Source organism: Coturnix japonica, chromosome 5 (genome assembly GCF_001577835.2).
Source record: "Coturnix japonica isolate 7356 chromosome 5, Coturnix japonica 2.1, whole genome shotgun sequence".
NCBI lineage: Eukaryota > Metazoa > Chordata > Aves > Galliformes > Phasianidae > Coturnix > Coturnix japonica.
The window spans coordinates 52,725,613-52,743,740 of NC_029520.1; the positions used below are offsets into that span (position 1 = coordinate 52,725,613).

At 59.7% G+C, this 18,128-nt stretch overlaps 2 protein-coding genes across 2 annotated transcripts; both read left to right on the top strand.

Annotated features, from left to right (window-relative positions):
* Nucleotides 1–5,901: 5,901 nt before the first annotated feature.
* Nucleotides 5,902–8,821, top strand: LOC107315533 (prostaglandin D2 receptor). Its single transcript, XM_015865982.2, has 2 exons — nt 5,902–6,792; nt 8,230–8,821. The coding sequence occupies exons 1-2, from the start codon at nt 5,971–5,973 to the stop codon at nt 8,494–8,496; spliced, it is 1,089 nt and encodes a 362-aa protein (XP_015721468.1). The 5' UTR covers nt 5,902–5,970; the 3' UTR covers nt 8,497–8,821.
* Nucleotides 8,822–9,764: 943 nt separating this feature from the next.
* On the top strand, nt 9,765–15,461 carry LOC107315535 (prostaglandin E2 receptor EP2 subtype). Its single transcript, XM_015865984.2, is given in 6 exon segments — nt 9,765–9,830; nt 10,880–11,028; nt 11,257–11,375; nt 11,378–11,607; nt 11,610–12,572; nt 14,415–15,461. Coding segments are annotated over 6 exon segments (1,758 nt in total). The 3' UTR covers nt 14,646–15,461.
* The last annotated feature ends 2,667 nt before the right edge of the window (nt 15,462–18,128 follow it).

The following is an 18,128-nucleotide window of genomic DNA, read 5'->3' on the forward strand; positions in this document are numbered from 1 at the left end:
TGCATCCCGAACTGCCGGCAACCCGGAGGGGAACGCCTCCCCTTGGCCCTGGAAAACCATTAAGGCAGCGAGCACGGCCAGCTGGATGTGCTCCACAGCCTCCCAGCGGCTCCCGGTGCAAAGGAGAGGGCTTCTCCCCAAGCTCCCGTGCACCCCAGGATACCTAAGGAACACCCAGAGGGGCAGCAGACCCCCAACCCTTCCCCTCCCTGCACCCCAAACCCTGCAGGGGTCGAATTCAGCCTCGCCCCCCCCAAGACCCACAGGGGATGGTTTGCAGCTGGTGTCCACAGCTGTTTCACGTTTGGCTACTAATGTGTTTTTAAGGAGAAAATTGACTTAGGACCTCAGCCTTATGCTCTCTAACCCCACAGTGGAGCCATGAGCATTTTCCGAGATGGATGGAAAGGGGCAAGAGGAACATTTGGGCCCAGCTGGCAGTTCTGCTCCCTGAAAGTCCACTTTTGTTTGTATAATGAACATTTCACAGGGGAAAATGCCATCAGCTGCAGCTGGCACCAGGAGGTTCCCACCTGTGTCTCTGTTCTCCAGCCAGGGATGTCCTGTGCCGAGGGGCCTGTGGCCCTCAGTGCTCCTCTGTTGGGGCAGGGGGCTGCTTGGCTTCTCCCATAGTCCTTAGGATGCTAAAAGGGGCTTTTCATCCCCCCCTTGGCAAAACCAGCACTATGTGGCTGGGAGTACCTATGGATAAAAATGAGGCAGATGGAGCTCCAGTGTGAGGGTATTCTTCCCTGCCTCGGTGGGGATGGGATGAAGTTGGGGATAGGATAAGAGGGGTGGGAACAGAGATGGGGATGGGATAAGAGGAATGGGAATGAAGTGGGAATGGGGATGGGATAGAGTTTGGAACAGGATAAGAGAGATGGGGACAGAGACAGGGATGGGGATGAAGATGAAGAAGAGATGGAGTTGAGGGTGGAAAATGAGGGATGGGAACAAGATTGTGGATGAGGATGGAGATAAACTGTGGACAGGGATGGAGATGATCTGCTCACACCCATATCACATTGTAGGGGAGGAGAGGCTCATGGTGACCGATCCCTGTAATTGCTTCCATGTGGCTGAGCCCTTGGCAGGGGGGCAGCACTTCCCATAGCCTGGGCATAAAAAAAGAGACAAGCAGCTGCTGCCTTGTGCAGAACCAGATGTGCCGAGGCTGGAGGATGCTCTGCAGGAAGGGGCTGGGTCCCACCACATCCACCCAACCTCCCTCTGCCCGACCAGCACTGCCTGGGGACTGAGGAAGGGGAAGGGGAAGGGCTGGGGAAGGCCGGGCTGGGGGCTGTGGGGCAGGAAATCCCAGCAACCTCCAATCGAGGCTGCAGAGCGTGTGGAGAGGAGGGAGCGGCAGGAAATGCTCAGCTCTCCTGGGATACACAGCTCTGTCCCTGCAACCACAGCGATGGCACTTGTATGGGATGAGCCAGGACCTGGGTGGCAGAACCCTCAGAGCATCTTTCCTCCAGGCCACACCATGAGTCCTGCTTTGCCACAGCCATGTCACCAGCCATCGGGATGCCCATTTTTGGGAGCAGCTCCTGTTGATTTGGGTCTTGCTACTTAGAATTGTGCCCATCTCCTCACCTGGCCCCTCCTCCGTGTTCCTGTGCTGCCAGCAGCCCCAGTAACACAAAAGACCCCCAGCAGCACCAGGACAGCCCTGCTCCCACCCACAGCCCACTCCTGGCTATCTGCATGCTGGATGTTTCCACCCACACCTCCAGCTGTTCCCCTGTTCAGGGTGAAGCCCACGTGCTCCAACTGAGGTATCTCATCCCTGAGCACTGAGGGACAGCTTGTCCTGGGAGCACACAGTGAGCACGCCTGGTTTTAGAGTGTATTTTAAGACACAAAGAAAGATAAAAGCTTTTTAATTTTCATTTCTTATTTCCACCTCTTGGGCTCTCCTTCCTTCCTTCCTTCCTTCCTTCCTCTCTCTGAACACTGATGTGAGGCTGCAGCTGTTGGATGAGCACCACAAGGTTATCCCCAGCCCTTATTTGGTCCTCTCTCCTGCAGATTCCCTATTAAAGGGGTTCCAGGTGCTGGCAGAGCTGTCTGGATGGGTTTGCACTCAAGATCAGTGTGTGCAGCTTTTGGGTATATCAGCACGTTGGTGTGGCCGTGCCCTGGGTGTGCACTGCACTGCCCAGGACCCTCTCCTGCAGATTTGGGATCCTATTCCAGGGCATTCACGCCCCAAACCGCGCAGAATGGGGCTGCACACACCCTGGGAGGTGCTCCACGAGCATGGTGCCCAAATGGCCCCAAACCAGAGCTGTCCCCAAACCCCCAACCCATCCCATCCCATCCCATCCCATCCCATCCCATCCCATCCCATCCATCACCTCCTTGGGACTCTGACCCCGCTCGCTCCGGGTAAGCAGCCCCGCAATCCGCCCCCTCCGAGCAGTGAAGCGGTTTCCTGCCTTTGTCTCCCCTCTCTCCGAGCAGTTCTGCCTTTAGCCACATTTTCCTGGCTGCGGTGCCTCCGCGTTGTCCCCGAGCTGCTGTCCCCGAGTGCTGGCAGGGCGCAGCGCAGCCCCTGCCCTGAGTGGGGATGCAGGGAACGGAGTCCTGGCTTGGGGACATAGAAGTGGACCCGAGCGGGTGCGGGAGGTGCAGGGGGGTATCAGAGTGATGTGCTGGGTCAGCAGCCGTGCCTGGGGCTGGTGGGGGGAGGGGGGGGGGGAATAGGGCAGGAATGGCAGCTGGGGAGGAGATATGGGGTGGGGTGAAGAGGGAGGGTGAAATAAGAGAGGAAAAGAAAAAGAGGCTAAATTGAAATAAAAGGAGGAAAAAGGAAAAGGAAAAGGAAAAGGAAAGAAAAGGAAAAGAAAAAGGAAAAGGAAAAGGAGAGAGAGGAGAGGAGAGGAGAGGAGAGGAAGGAGAGGAGAGAGAGAGGAGAGGAGAGAGAGGGAGAGGAGAGAGAGGAAGAGGAAGGAAGGAGAGTGAGCAGGAGAGGAGAGGAGAGGAGAGGAGAGGAGAGGAGAGGAGAGGAGAGGACAAGAGAAAAAAAGAAGAGAGAAAAGAAAACCAAAAGGGGGGGAAAAAGAAGGAAAAAAAAGAGAATAAGAAAAAAGAGAAAAACAGAGAGAAAATAGAAAATAAAAAGAAGGAAAACGGATAAAACGGGAAAAGAAAAACCCAACAAAGCGGAGGAAGAAGAGCCGCGCCCCCGGGGCGGTGTCGGTGCTGTGCCCTCGCCCTCGCGGTGCTGCTGCCCTCTGCTGCCCGCGCACGGACACACGGACACACGGACGGACACAAGGACACATCCATTACACACTCGGTGACCCTGACCCCAACCAGCCCATCGCAGCTCCCCCCGCCCGCGTCTCCCACGGCTCAGAGAGCATCAGTGCGGTCACCGAACCCGTGGGGACACGGGCACCCGAGGCGCACGGGGACACCCGCATGGCTGGGAATTGGGATGAGGGGGCACAGGGACCCCCTGGAGCCGCTCCCAGTTTGCTCCGTGGGCTCTGGGACGACGCTCGGAGCGTCACCGCAGCGAGGGGAGCTCAGCATGAGCGGCATCCTGCCCCAAACAGAGTGTGCGGGGAGCGGAGGGCTGCGTGACAATCCCGGCTATGGGGCAGCTGCGGGGATGCTTCGTGCTCGCCCCATCCCGGCAGTGTTTGCTCAATGTGAGCATCCACCGTGCTGCCAACACAGCTGCTCACCGCACAGCCGCTGCCAGAACCCTCCAGGGCAGATGGGCTCTGATTTGGGATCTTTGGAGACCAAGAAAACAATCCCGAAGTGGGAGGACGAGAAATCGCCGACGGGGAGAAGTGGGAGGCGGATCCCCGGGGCTCCCTCTGGGACAGGCAGTGGGGTCGATGTGAGCCTTGGAACCAGCCCCGACATTCCTCCCGGATGCTCTGAGTTTTTCCAGCTCATTTGGCTCGGGAGTTTTGCGGCGTGCCGCCGTTTTCTTCCGCTTTGGGTTGTTTTCATCCTTTTTTTTTTCCCCCCTCCGTTTCTCCTCCAGGAATGCAGGACCGCATCGGAAGCGTGACGAAGAGCAGAGCTTCGTCATCAGCGGTGATGGGACTTTCTCAAAACTGTTCCCTCTCAATTCCTCCCCCTCCCCCGCCCCCCCCCCAAACAACTGCTGTCAGAACGAATGCACCCAAAGAGCTAAAACAGCATCTGGCTGCATGTTGCACTTGGAGAGGGAAACGGGGTGAGTCTGAGGTTGTGATAATGGGGTGGGATGGGATCGGAGGGGATGGGGAAGGATGAGATGGGAAGGAGGCAACACGATCCCAAAAATCAGCTCTCCATCCCAGATGGGGGCGGTCCCCATCGCTGTCCCACCTCTTGTGCCGTGTCCCCGTGTCCTTTAGGGTGGTGCCTGCTCTGAGAAGCGCTGTGTTACATCAAGGTTTCTCTTCCTCCTCTCTCCCCAAGTGAAAAATTTGTGCTGAGTTTGTCTCTGTGCATCTGGTGAGGAACTTCTCAGCAGTGACAGGGTGACACTTGGGCCACCCGAGGGTTGTGTTGCTCCTGGTGATGTGCCTGTCAAAGGAAGGGATGGCCCACAATGGTGCTGGGCTGATGCCACCATCCCATAGCCAAGCCAAACACTGACACATGTCCATCTGCAAGAGCTGAGCATTCCAAGGCTGGAGGACCAGGAGGAAGGGCTGCCACCACAAATCAGTGTCCCACGCTGTATTCCTTCACAAGCCATGCTCTGCACGCTGCATCCTCTGCTCTCTGGATCCTCTGCTCTCCATCCCACAGGGGCTGATGGCTGAAGGCAGGTCTCAGTCTGACGAGGAATGCACCTCCACTCAATGCCAGCATGCTGTGCTCACTCTGGCTCATCACCTCTCCCAGCCCCACTGTCAGAGAGATGCTTTCCTGTGCTGCACCACAGCGGGGGCTGAGAGCAGATGGTGCAGTTTGGTGCTTATTCACCACCACATGCACCCCGCGAGCTGCTGTGGCTGGGAAGTGCTGCTCTGCTCGGAAGAGGTGCTATGGGGTTTCCCACCCTATGGGGTGGCTGTGTGCTGCTGGAGAGGTTGGAGGGCCATCATGGGGTCTGAGCAGTGGTACCACCCCATGGCAGCATGTGGGGTGGGAAAGGTGTGGGTGGGGGTGATGGGGTGAGGGCAGGAGCTGTGCTTACCCCAGCAGAGTGACTGCGCTCAGCACCAGCCCTACACCCATAACTTCCCATACTACCCATAACCACCCCGGGACCCAGCCGTGACCCACTACCCACAATGCTCAAGGGACTCAGCTCATGTCTTACACCCCATTACTCCCCCAGGAGCTCATCCCCACATCCCTTACCCGGAACCCAAAGACTCTGCTCTCCTCTGTTTTACAGCCCCTCCAGACTTCCTAGGACTCCCCTCCTGTCCTCCACCCCATCAATCATCCCAGAACTAAGTCACCCTCACCTATAATCCCGCAGGAACACAACCTCTGTCCTCTACCCCACAAGCCTCCCAGGAGCTCAGCCCCGGTTTTCTATCCATAATTGCAGCGGGACTCAGCTCTTACCCTCTACCCCACAAACCCCCCGGGACTCATCTCTGCCCCCTTCCCAACAAACCCCCCCCGCCCCCCTAAGGATGCAGCTCATGTCCTTTATCCCATAACCCCTCCAGGAGCTCAGCCCTCACCCGATAACCCCCGGGACTCATCTCTACCCCCCTTACCTACAACCCCCAGGGACTCACGTCCTGCCTTCCACCCCGCACCCATAAGAGCTCAGCCCTCCGTTCTCCCCAGCGGCCGGACTCGTTGATCCTCACGCCTCCCCCTCAGCTCGGGATCCTACACCGCAGCTCCCGTCCCCACCCTCACCCCCGTCCCCCGTTTCCCCCCCTCCCCCGGCCGGGTGCACGCAGTGCCCGCCCCGCTCCCCGTCCCCTCCCGCCGCTCCTCCCGGGGCGTTCCGCGGCGGTGCCGCACAGCGGGCGGATGGCGGCCGATGGGTACCGCTGCCGGGAGAGCCGCTTCATCGCCAGCGGGCAGTCGGTGGTGCCCAGCTCGGCTCTGTTCGCCGCCGGGCTGCTGGGCAACGTGCTGGCTTTGCTCCTCTTGGGGCAGCACCGACGGCGCTCCCGTTCCGCCGCCGGCCGCGCTCCGCGGGTCTCCGCCTTCTACGTGCTGGTGAGCGGGCTGGCGGTCACCGACCTGCTGGGCAAGTGCCTGCTCAGCCCCATCGTGCTGGCCGCCTACGCCTACAACCGCAGCCTGAGCGAGCTGGGAACGGGCGGCCGCGGGGAAAGCGAGCCGGGAGCGCTGTGCCAACTCTTCGCCTTCCTGATGGCGTTCTTCGGGCTGGCCCCCACCCTGCTGCTGCTGGCCATGGCCACCGAGTGCTGGCTGTCGCTGGGACACCCGTACTTCTACCGGCGGCACGTCACCCGGCGCCGGGGAGCGATGCTGTGCGCGCTGGGCGCCGCTCTGTGCGCTCTGTTCTGCGCTCTGCCGCTGCTCGGCTTCGGCGCTCCCATGCAGTACTGCCCCGGGACGTGGTGCTTCATCCGCATGGCGGGCGGCGGGCCGAGCCAGCTGGGCTTCCCCGTGCTGTACGCCAGCGTGCTGGGCGTGCTGGTGTTGGCCATCGCGGCTTGCAACGTGTGCAGCATGCGGCAGCTGTACGGCATGGCCCGCAGGCAGCCCCGGCGCGGAGCGCAGCCCCCCGGCCCGGCCCCGCCGCGCATGGAGGAGCTCGACCACCTGGTGCTGCTGGGGCTCATGACCGCGCTCTTCACCATCTGCTCGCTGCCGCTCATCGTGAGTACGCTGCGTGTCCCCCCCAACCTCCCCGGCCCCCCCCGCTTCATCACCTCCATCGCCCCGGCGCTGCTGTGCCCCCCCGACGTGAAAACTCGCTCGCCCCGTTTGAGTTCACTCGCCTCCCCCCCCCCCCCCGTTGTCCCCCTGGCTTGGCGCAGCCCCGTCCCCACTTGCTGCAGGGGGTCACATTGTGTTCGTGCTCTCTGGCGTGGCTCGGTGCCTTGGTGTGTGTGTTGTGGGGGGGGGTGAGGTTCGTGTCACTGCTTGGCCCCCAGCACCGCAATGCACACCTCAGGGTGTCAGGGGGGTTTCTTGCTTTAGTGCCCCCCCACTCCACTGTCAGCCTGTCCCAGAGGGCTGGGTTATTGCTTTATCCCCTTGGAATAACCCCCCATAACATCACTCTGTCCTATTGGTGCCCCTATTGGCGGTGGGGGAGGGCTCAGCTCATTGCTTTAATCCCTTTTAATGACCCCCCCCCCCATCATCATCACCCCATCCCGGAGCTGTCAGAAGGAGTCAGGTCCTTGTTTTAATCCTCTTGGAACGAGCCCCATATTCTGCCATCCCATCCTAGAGGGTCAGGTTATTGCGTAGCCCCCTCAGAAGACCCCCAGCACCACCTCGTGTCTGATCCATTCGTTCAGTGTTTTAACTCCTATGGAATAAAACCCCATCGCCTCATCCCCTCCCTCCCCCCTCTCCCATCTCAGAGGTGCCAAGTTGGGATCAAGTCATAACTTTCACCACTTTGGAATAACCCCCGCATCAGCACCGCCTCGTTTTGAGGAGGAGGTCAGGTTATCCCACTGCCACCCCCTCCCTGTGCAGCCCAGTCACTGCTTTAGCCCCTTTTTAACAACCCCCCCATCACCCTCAATCCTATCCCAGACACGCTGGGGAGGTCACCTCATCGCTTTCACCCCTTGAAATACCTCTCCCTGCTTTGTCCATCCCCAGGGGGTCGCTGTATCATTCCCACTGATGACCCCCCACTGCCCCCCAAACCCACCCCATCCTTGAGGTCCCTTCCAACCACACCTGGGGAAAGCAGATATTTCCCTTTGTTCTTTTATGGGGTTATGGGTGTCCCGCAGGAGGCCATGGTGTCCCCGAGATGTCCCCAGGATGTCCTTGGCATGTCCCCAACTTATTCCTGAGCTGCCCCCAAGTTGTCCATAGTGTGTCCCTGAGCCGTGTCCGCGTTGTGCCCGAGCTGCCCCTCGGATATCCCCAGTCTGTCCCCAGATCGTCCACTGGGTGTCCCCAGCGCGTCCCCACGCCATTCTCAGGGTGTCCCCCAGTTGGCACCAAACTCTTCTGGGGGTGTCCTCAAACTGTCCCTGGGGTGTTCTCAAATTGTCCCTGAACTGTCCCCAAGCCGCAGGACGGTTCCTATGCTGCTGCATCTCCTGTTTGCTTTATTTTCCCCAGGTCCGTGCCTACATGGGGGCGTTCGCCGCCGACTTCAACGAGGACGCCGACCTCAGCGCTCTGCGCTTCCTCTCCGTCAACTCCATCGTGGACCCGTGGGTCTTCATCATCTTCCGCACCTCCGTCTTCCGCCTCTTCGTGCGCCGCCTGTGCCGCCGCCTGGGCTCCCGCCGAGGCACGCTGAAGAGCACGGGGCCGGGGGGGGACGGGCAGTTCTGTCCCCTGGGATGGCGTGAGCCGGGCAGCCCGCAGCTCGTCTTCCCCTGAGCGCAGCGCTGGAGGAGCTGCGGGAGCCAGGAACGAGCCGTCGGCCTCGGGGACTCACGGGTGACAGCGCCCGGATGGTGACGGAGAGCGGACAGCGTGTGCCCCGTCCCCGGGATAGGAACCCTGGGGGGTGCCTGGAGAACTGTGAACGCTGCCACGCAGCAGCGCTTAGTGCGGTGTGAGCAGCACCCGGCGCTGGGGATGCTCGTAGGGGTCGTTGGCTTTGGGGTGGTGCTGTGCCGTGGGGCAGTGCCACGGGGACGTGCTGGGAGGAGGGACGTGTGCCACCCCGTGCGGAATAAAGGTGGTTCAGAGCCCGGCGCCATCTCCTCGTGCCTATGGGTTACCCCTGGGAGCTGCCCTAGGGATTATCCTCAAGCTCTACCCAGGGTGTCCCCGACATGTATCCAGGGTGTCCCCCACTTGTCCCCAGGCTGCACCCAGAGTGTTTCTAAGATGTCCCCAAGATGCCCCTGAGGTGTCCCTGAGCTGTACACAAGTTGTCCCCAGGATGTCCCCAAGCTGTTCCCCGGGCTGTCCCTGAGCCGTCCCCGTGGGGTCAATGCCGCAGGGCTCAGACTGGGTGCACCGTCCCATCCCCACCTGAGCTCAGGGCTCAAGGTCCCCCCAGCGCTGATGCTGTGTCTGTCTGTGCTGCCCAAACGGTGCCCGTCTCACGGCAGGGATTTTAATCCAGGATTTATGATGAGCCCGTTAACAAGAGCAGCTATGGAGAGAAAAAGCAGAGCCTGGGATGGATCACCCGGTGCTGCGGCGTGCAGGCAAAGCATCCTCACAGCGAGAGCCCCATTTCCTCCCTGGGTGCTGCATCCAGTGACAAGTTTAGGACAAAACATGAGGGCAGCCACCATCCCCATCCACACGGCGTCCTTGGGGCCGTACTTCTTCCTGTGTTTATCCAGCCCTGTGAGGTGCAGCCGTGCCCCGCCAGCTCCGCGCAGTGTTGACTTTTGTTGTCAAACCAATATTGCATTTGGAAGAAGAAACCCGTGTGAACACAACGCGGTGCTGCTGGAGGTGACCCGTGGCAGCGCTGCCGTGCTCACCGCGTCCCCGCTGCCCCCATCCCTCCCCTCCAGCCCCTCCGCCCCCCAGCTGAGCCCGTTCCATCTCTCCCATCTCACTCCATCCATGCGCGGCGCTGCCGAAGCTCATTTCCCAGCAGCTCGTTCTGTCCGTGTCCCGTTCCATCGCCCGGGCGCATTTTTCAGCCGCTCCCCACGTGCCTGGACGGGCTGCAGCGCGCAATGAGCGGCCCCACAGTTTCTATGGGATTCCTGCAGCGCTCCGACAAGCCCGGGGCGCTCCTCCAAGTGGGACAGCCCAGGGAGAGCCACGCCAACAGCTGTGGGGAGACATGTGCTCCTTGTTATCCTGGGGATAAACATGGGAGAGGGAGGAGGAAAACAAACGCTTCCCAAGAAATGGCCGTAGCAATCGGGCCGTTCCTGCCGTGCAGCTCATTAAAACAAACCGACAAACCCAGCGATTTCCCTGGGATCGCACAAATATCCCATCAGAGGGAAGTGCCGGTTGAGCAGCCCGAAGCCCACGTGGGTATTTAAGGCTCCATTAACGCCGGGAAAATGGGCTCCAGGAGCGCCCAGGCTGCGGTACGGAGCGGCGGGGGGGGGGTGGGAGCTGCCCCCATGGGAGCGCTGCTGCTCGTAATGCTTCGCCCCGTGGGTTGGCACCGCTCGCCCAGCATTTACCGTCTGATTTGTTGCGGTGCTGTGCGGGGCTGGATTGGACTCAACGATCCTTATGGGTCTGCTGGGGAACCGAATGAAGCCACGTCGGAAGTGAAGGTGCTGTCAGAAACCGCAGCTCACCCGGCGCTGGAGTTTGCCTTCAGCATATTTCCTTGACGAAGTTCCTGTTACCAAAGGCAAAGGGAACTTGAAACACACAGCAATGAAGATGTGTGTGGCAGACAGCGACGTGCCCATGGGAAGCTGGTTGGCATTACTGCATATCGTTGGGTTTCGGGGACCAAGGGGCACTGGGGTGACCACTGGGGTATGGATAAGGGGTTGCCTCATCTCTGCTTGGGCTGGATCCACGGTTGGAGGTTCCAAGAGCCACAGGAACATAGGATCACAGTTGGTTGGTTGGGTTGAAAGGGACCTCACAGGCCCCCCAGCCCCACCTCTGCCATGGGCTGGGTGCTCTCCACCAGATCAGGTTGCCCAGGACTTCATCCAGCCTGGCTCCATCCAGCCCAACCCGAGCCGTCATTGAATGGGTTGAATTGGAAGGGACCTCAAAAGTCTTCTGTTTCCATCCCAAGGTGGGGAGAGGTTGGGCCCATGGGATCCCTCCAGCAGTGCCCAGCCCAATCCTGGCTTTCTTTTTCTCTCAGGACTTTGTGGGCTTTGGAGCCTGCAACACCCACACGGTTTTGGGCTCTGAGGTCCCATCTCCAACAGCTGGGGATCCCCCACAGACTGTCCCACACCTCGGGCTGGCACTGGGGCTTGGTGTCTGCCTGGGGCTCCTAAATCAGCGCTGGTACTCAGCGTGCACTGGGGCTCCTGCTGTGAGCCTGGGATTCTCAAATCAGCATTTGGGCTCATGGTGAGCCGACAGCTCCCATCCTTGGGGCTCAAGGTGCACTGGGACTCCTTCAGTGTCACCACAACTGGGGCTCACCGTGAGCCCGAGGCTCCCAAACTCGCACCAGGGTGTACCGTGCACCAAGGTTCCCACATCAGCACCAGTGTGCGCTGTGCCTTGAAGCTCCAAGATCCACACTAAGTGCTGTCATGGCTCCCAAATCAGCACCGTGTCGTGGCTCCCAGCTCAGCACTGGGGCTCCTACACCGGCACTGGGAATCGCAGCGAGCCTGGGCTCCTAAACGAGCCTTAGGTTCCCAGATCCACATTAGGGCTCGCCGTTCGCCGACACCCCCAGCTCAGCACCAGGACTCCCCGGTAACGGAGACCCACGCTCAGCACCGTGACGCGCGGTGCGCTGGGGCTCAGCCCGTCTGCGGGATGTGCCGCACCTCGGGGCTCCCCGACCAGCTCCGGGGGTCTCCGCTCCCCCACGCTCCCATCGCCCCGGGCGGCCCGTCCCGCCCCGCACAACCCCCTTCCCCGCCACCCCCGGGGGCGCGGACCCCCTGGAGCCGCAGCCCGGCCCCGGGGCGGAGCGGGGCGGGGCGGAGCGGGCGGCGGGCGGGCGGCCACGGCATTCGGGCGGCGGCGGAGCGATGAACGGGACGGGCCGGGAGCCGTGCGGGCACGGCGAGGCGCTGGCGGCCGGGGCTCGGCCGCTGGTCAGCGCGCTGATGTTCTCCGCGGGGCTGCTGGGCAACCTGCTGGCCCTGGGGCTGCTGCTGCGCTGCCGCCGCCCGCCCCGCGCCCACCCGCCGTCCCTGTTCCACGTCCTGGTGCTGGCCCTGGTGGTCACCGACCTGCTGGGCACCTGCTCCGTCAGCCCCTTCGTGCTGGCCTCCTACCACCGCAACCTGACGCTGAACGCCCTGGGGCGGGGTGGGCACATCTGCCTCTACTTCGGCTTCGCCATGAGTTTCTTCGGCCTCGCCACCATGCTCGTCCTCTTCGCCATGGCTCTGGAGCGCTGCCTGGCCCTGGGGCGGCCCTACTTCTACAAGCGCTTCCTCAGCCCCCGTGCCGGCCTGGTGGCCCTCCCGGCCATCTACACCTTCTCAGCCGCCTTCTGCTCCTTGCCCCTGCTGGGCTTCGGGCGCTACGTGCAGTACTGCCCCGGCACCTGGTGCTTCATCCAGATGCGCATGGACGACGGCCGGCACAAGGCGGCCGGTTTGCACGTCACCTTCTCGTTGCTCTACGCCACCTTGCTGCTCTTCCTCATCCTCTCGGTGCTGCTGTGCAACCTCAGCGTCATCGCCAACCTGGCCTGCATGCATCGCCGCGGGCAGAGGACGCGCCGGCTGGCCACGCTGGAGCAGCCGCGAGTGGTGGGGGGCTGCGGCCGCCGCATCTTCTCCATGGCCGAGGAGATCGACCACCTCCTGCTCCTGGCCATCATGACCATCACCTTCGTCATCTGCTCCTTGCCCTTCACGGTGAGTGCCACCACCTCTCCCTGTCCTGCAGGATCACAGACTCATAGACGTGTAGAATGATGGAATCATAGAATGGTTGGGTTGGAAGGGGCTTTAAGGACCATCCATTTCCAACCCCTGCTGTGGGCTGGGTGCCCCCCCAGCTCAGTCTGTCCAGGGCCCATTCATGGCCTTGGGCATCTCCAGAGATGGGGCACCCACAGCTCTGGGCAGTGCTCCATGCTGCTGCCCTAAATGTAAGGGCTGAGATCAATGTGATCTTTCTTTCTCTCAAAACTTGGGAGACTCCAAACTCTTGGCAGTCTGCAACATCCATAGGGAATGAGGGATTCCCAGTGCCAGCAGTGGGATGAGCAGATGGAACAGAGGCACTCCGTGTCTTTTGGACCAAATGGTTCCCAAGCCCAAGGGCTGGACACTCATCGTGGCAGAGCTGGATGTGGGAAGGTGGGGATAGGGACTGGGTTGGGGGTGGGGATGGGGATGAGGTTGGGGTTGGGCATGGAGATGGTGTTGGGGATGGAGATGGGGTTAAGGATGCAGATGAGGAAAACATCACTGCGCTGGTCTGGATGAGGATCTCAAGTATCAATGACGCATGAGCAGACTCTGCACCACTCTCCCCCGTCTTGGGGCTGCTTCCAGCTCCCCCAGGCTGTTTCCCCAATAGCACTCTGTTCTCCCCATCATCTCCAGCACCCACCTGTGTGAGCCCATGGCTGCAGGAGGAGATTTTACCACTTTTTTTCCCCATTAGGAGCAAGCCCTGCTCAGGTTAGGCGTGCAGCCAGCACTAATTTTGTGCTCGTGGGCTCAGGCGGATGCTACCTTCCCTTTGCACTCACAGAAGGAAGAGTCCCAGGGGGAGAGAATGTAACCGCAGCCTGCAGCCCAGCCAGCCTGTCTGGGTTTTAAGAGAGAGAAAAGACAAAACAGGGACAGCCGGGAGCTCACGAGCATCCCAGGATCCAGACCCAACATCCTGAGATCTCCCATCAACAGGCCCACGCGCTCCATTGGGTTGGGTTGCTGCCGTCCTCAGGGAGTGGAACCCCGGGGTCTGCTTAGGGCTGGTGGGTGGGAAAGTGTGGTTGATGAGGATCCCATGGCAGATGTCGGCCGTGCCCCAAAACGCAGCGGCTTTTCCTTTCCCACTGCCTGGCTCCCGCATGGGTTGCATTGAGGCTGCGTTTTGGCAGCTTCTCAAACCAAGCAAAGCGACACTTTCTCTTCTCAGCCACCCTCTGATGGGCTGCCCTGACATGTGAACCTTGAGGTTACGGCACCACGGAGACACCAGACCTTCCTCCCCAAAAGCCCCGAGCCTGGCAGCGCTGTGGGGGTGCCGTCCCCGTGTGGTACCCGATGGGTCTGACCCACAGGAGGGATGCTCACACCCCATAGTCCCCAGCATCCGAGCATCCCTCGTGTGCCGGAATGAGGGGGAGGCAACAGCCCCGTGTGAGTAAGGCGTGCTGAGTCACCCTTCCAGGAAGCCCCATAAGCTGCTATGAGTCGGCACATGTCAGGGTGCACCGCCGGGGCGGACACACACCCCGCGACCTCTCCGTCCCGTGCCTTCAGCCCATGGTTATTCAGTGAGATTCATCCACTGCTCACTGCTTCCTTGAGCAGCAGTTGGGTTAATTGCATTAGGGCTAAGCGAAGCATGCGAAAATGAGAGCGCAGACCTGGCTTTCATTAGCAGGAAATTGATTTAAGGCAGTGGAAGCAGACTGTGTGCTGTGACAGCGCTCATTTCCCCGTCATCGCTTGAGAAGCTCCACCAGCCGCCTCCTGTCCCACCAAACCCCCGTCACTTTCCCCCTCTGCCTTTTGCAGATCTGTGCCTACGTCAACAAGTTCAGCCAGAGCGAGAACCACGACTGGGACCTGCTGGCGCTGCGCTTCCTCTCCATCAACCCCATCATTGACCCCTGGGTCTTCGCCATCCTGCGGCCGCCGGTGCTGCGGGTGCTGCGCTCCGTGCTGTGCTGCCAGCTGTCCCCAGGCAGGCAGGATGCGCAGTGCCCGACCCCTGCAAAAACAAAGCTGGAGCCCAGCGGGCAGTAGGTGCAGAAGGAGGCAGCCAACAGGCTGGGCTCACTTGGGGTGAGCTCTGTTTCATGGCTTCAAAAGGGACGTCACTGCCGTAAGGTGGGACAGCGCTGCAGTCGGTGCCATGTCAAGCCAACGTGGGTGGAAGGTGATGCTGGTGGGATGGGATCGGAGCATCAGGCATCGTTAATCCATGGGGTGGGGAGAGTCGTGCCCCACGGAGGGCTGTGGTGGGGATGCTGTTGAGGATCTCCATCTCAGAATGTCAGAGAGGTGTGGGCACGTATGTGGGTCCACCACCAGCACCCAGCTCAGTAGGGATGGGCAGGAGAGGTGGCAGAGGGAGAAGATTGGTCCCACTTCTTCCTTTCCCCTCTGTCCTCTGCCCAAGGGAGTGCACCGCATCAGCCGTGGCTCTGTGTGTCTGTGTCTGTTTGTCCTCCTGGCAGTGTCAGGCTCTGGTTGGTGCCAGCCCAGCATCGATGGCCACTGTGGCCACGTGGCCTCTCCCAGATCCCCTTTTTGCAAGGAACTTTTCTTGTCCCTGTTTTACCATGCCCAGGGCTTTGGGTTTGGGGTTGGCATGGAGGAGAAGGTCTCATCCCCACAATCCTTCACGTGGGGATTTGCTTGATGGCCTCGTCCTAGTGTCCCCACCACCACTGGGATGCTGCAGTGTCCCACCAGAGCGGTGTCTTTGTGCTATTGCAGATGGCGTGGCCTTCCTGTTGGAGAGCTCTGCCTCAAAAAAAGCCCAGATGGGCAAAGATGTGGAGCTCTCCTGTATGGTGTCAGTGTAAAACCCGCGTGTAATAAATGTCACTGGAAGGAGCTGTGTGTGGTTTTGTGCCGAGGAAATCGATCTGCTCGTGGCATCACAGATCAGGACAGCATAGAACGTAAAAGCAACTCATGTAGCATCAGAGACATGAGAGCATGCCATGCATCGTGGATGGTGAGAGCAACCCAGGCCTTGCAGAGGGGTGGGGAACCTCAGCATCACCCCCGAGCTGCAGAGAGATCCTCACCTCGGGGCTGTGAAATGGAAACCCCAAAACTGCTGTGCCTAAAGCCAGGGGCAGAGCACCTGCCTGTTATAACAACAAAAATAGGGGGGGAAAAAACCCAACCTCTAAAAAAAGGGCAGAATTTATGTCACTCTTGTCAGCTGGCCAACATCCACAGGAAGTTTACTGGCCTCCAGAGCGCGTGTGGGCAGATGGCAGCATGGGATGCGATTGCTCAAGCCCCGCCGACGGCTTTCTGGCAATCCTGCAGCCCGGGGATGGCTGCAGGGCTGGGGTGGGTTCTGTTGGAGCCTCCTCTGCATCTCCCACCCCACTGCTTCACATGCAGCTGCAGCACAGCAGTTTCTGGGCCCTTCGTGTTCCAGAGAGTGCTTGAAAATGAGCCAAAATACACTTTGGGAACAGCCAGCAGCTCTTCTGCTTTATTTGGTGGCTCACGGTGGAATTTTGGGACAAGTTGCCTAATCTGAAACCAGCGGGAAAGGCTGCCTGGTATGCAAAGGATGGAAAAACACCATTGGGAACAGAGGGACCGCATCCCACTGAGGCGTGTGGTGGCAAGGGGAGCAGCTGGGGCCGTTCATAGGGACTGATGGGGTGGGCTGGGATGGGGTGGGATGGGATGAGATGGAATTGCAGAGGATGGGAAGGAACAGCTCCATGCGTACCACAGGCTCTAGGCACCAGCTAGGCTGCTGACCACTAATTGCTGCTTGTTTGTTGTTGGGGAGCTTTCTGGCTCTGCAGTGGGATGTGCAGGGCTGGAAAAAACCTCCCATTGCCCATCCTGCTGCCACACATTTGGCCACATCTCAGTGCTGTCCCCAGCCTCAGCCACCCCTGGCTGCTGCCGCTCCTGCAGTGCACAAACTCAAAGCAGCAGCCGGTCCATCTCCCCCTATCAGCCCAGAAAAGCTCCTCGATGAGAGCTCTGCAAGGCCATAATTAACTGCATCCTGAGCCATGAGCCTGCACAAAGCGTCGCTTTTATTAGCGTCGAGCAGGAGCTATTAGAATACCCAAATTAATTCAACCTTTGTCAACTCAATCAGCATCTGCTCTGCTGAAATGTGACGCACTCAAGTGTCATCTTGTTATCCGTGGCCTCCCCTTAAGGGTTTCTTATCTCTGTCCCTCATCTTTGCTCCTTTTCTCCTGGTTTCAGGCTCGTTTTGGAACATTTCTGGGCAGGGTTGTGAGGATGCCATAGGAGGGTTGGAAGGGACCACACAGCCCCCAGCCCAACCCCTGCCACAGACTGGCTGCCCCCCCAACAGCTCAGACTGCCCAGGGCCCCACCTGTAATCTATGTATGGTATATACGTATCATTTATTGATAAATATATATGGTAATATATACAATATAATGCTATCCCATTACACATATATTTAATGGTTTGGATTTTAGGTAGTGGGTGAAGCCTCCCCCACTTCCCACCGCATGTTGGCTGCTCAGGGACTTCCAGGTTCTCTGTCCCAGCCCACACCTGGCCGTGGCTCCTGGAGCTGATGCATAGGGGAGGAATGTGGGAGGGACGGGCTCAGTTCCATGCCTGGCTCCACCCTCCAAAGCTGGGGGAAATCAGGTAAGGGGTGGGTGCTGGGGCTGGCAGTGGGTCCGTGGGGGGCAGGATTCTATGCTGCCCAGATTGTAGAATGGTAGAATCTTTAAGGCTGGAGAAAACTCTAATTAGAATCCCCCTGCCCAGCCCCACCATACCCACTGCCATGTCTCTCAGTGCCACATATTCACCTCTCTTGAGCACCTCCAGGGACATGACTTGAAGCCATCACTCTCATCCTATGGTTGTTAGCCATGAACAGAGGCCGGCAGCATCCAAGCACAAAGGCACGTACATGGGGAGGGATGGGGACATGCTGTATGCACGGAGAGCACCCGGGGGACACTCCATGGTGGGAGTCATTGGGATGCCCAATGAGTATGGAAGAGCTGGATTGCGCTGAGAACGCCATGTTCAGACCCAGCGCTGGTTGGGAGCTAAAAATAAAGCTACCAGCACAAGGGTGAGCCCTCAAACATCCGTGTTTGTTTGCTCTGGGGATGTGTGCATGCAGCGGGTCTGCGCGGCCTTGGCACTTTCCCATGGGGAGAATCCTCACCCTTAAGAGCCTCCAGATGATGTATGAGATAATGTCATTTCTCCACTGCCTCTCTCTGTGTTACAAATGGAGATAGATGGCTTTTCCTCAGATGGGAAAACCCAGCAGTGAGAGCTGCCCCAGTTGGACACGCGTTGCGGATGCTCGTGGATGCGCTTTGGTACCCAGGCGATGAACAGCCCGAAGTCACCAATGGGTTTCCCTTGCCCCCATTGAGCTGCTGGCGGTGGGAAGGGAAGCCGCCGTCTCAGCGCGGGTCTCACGTGCCCAGCTGCTTTTTTAAAGTGGATTTCTCTGAATCGTGGAAAAATCTGCCTCCAGCTGAGCCGTGGGGAAATGCTGCAGATCC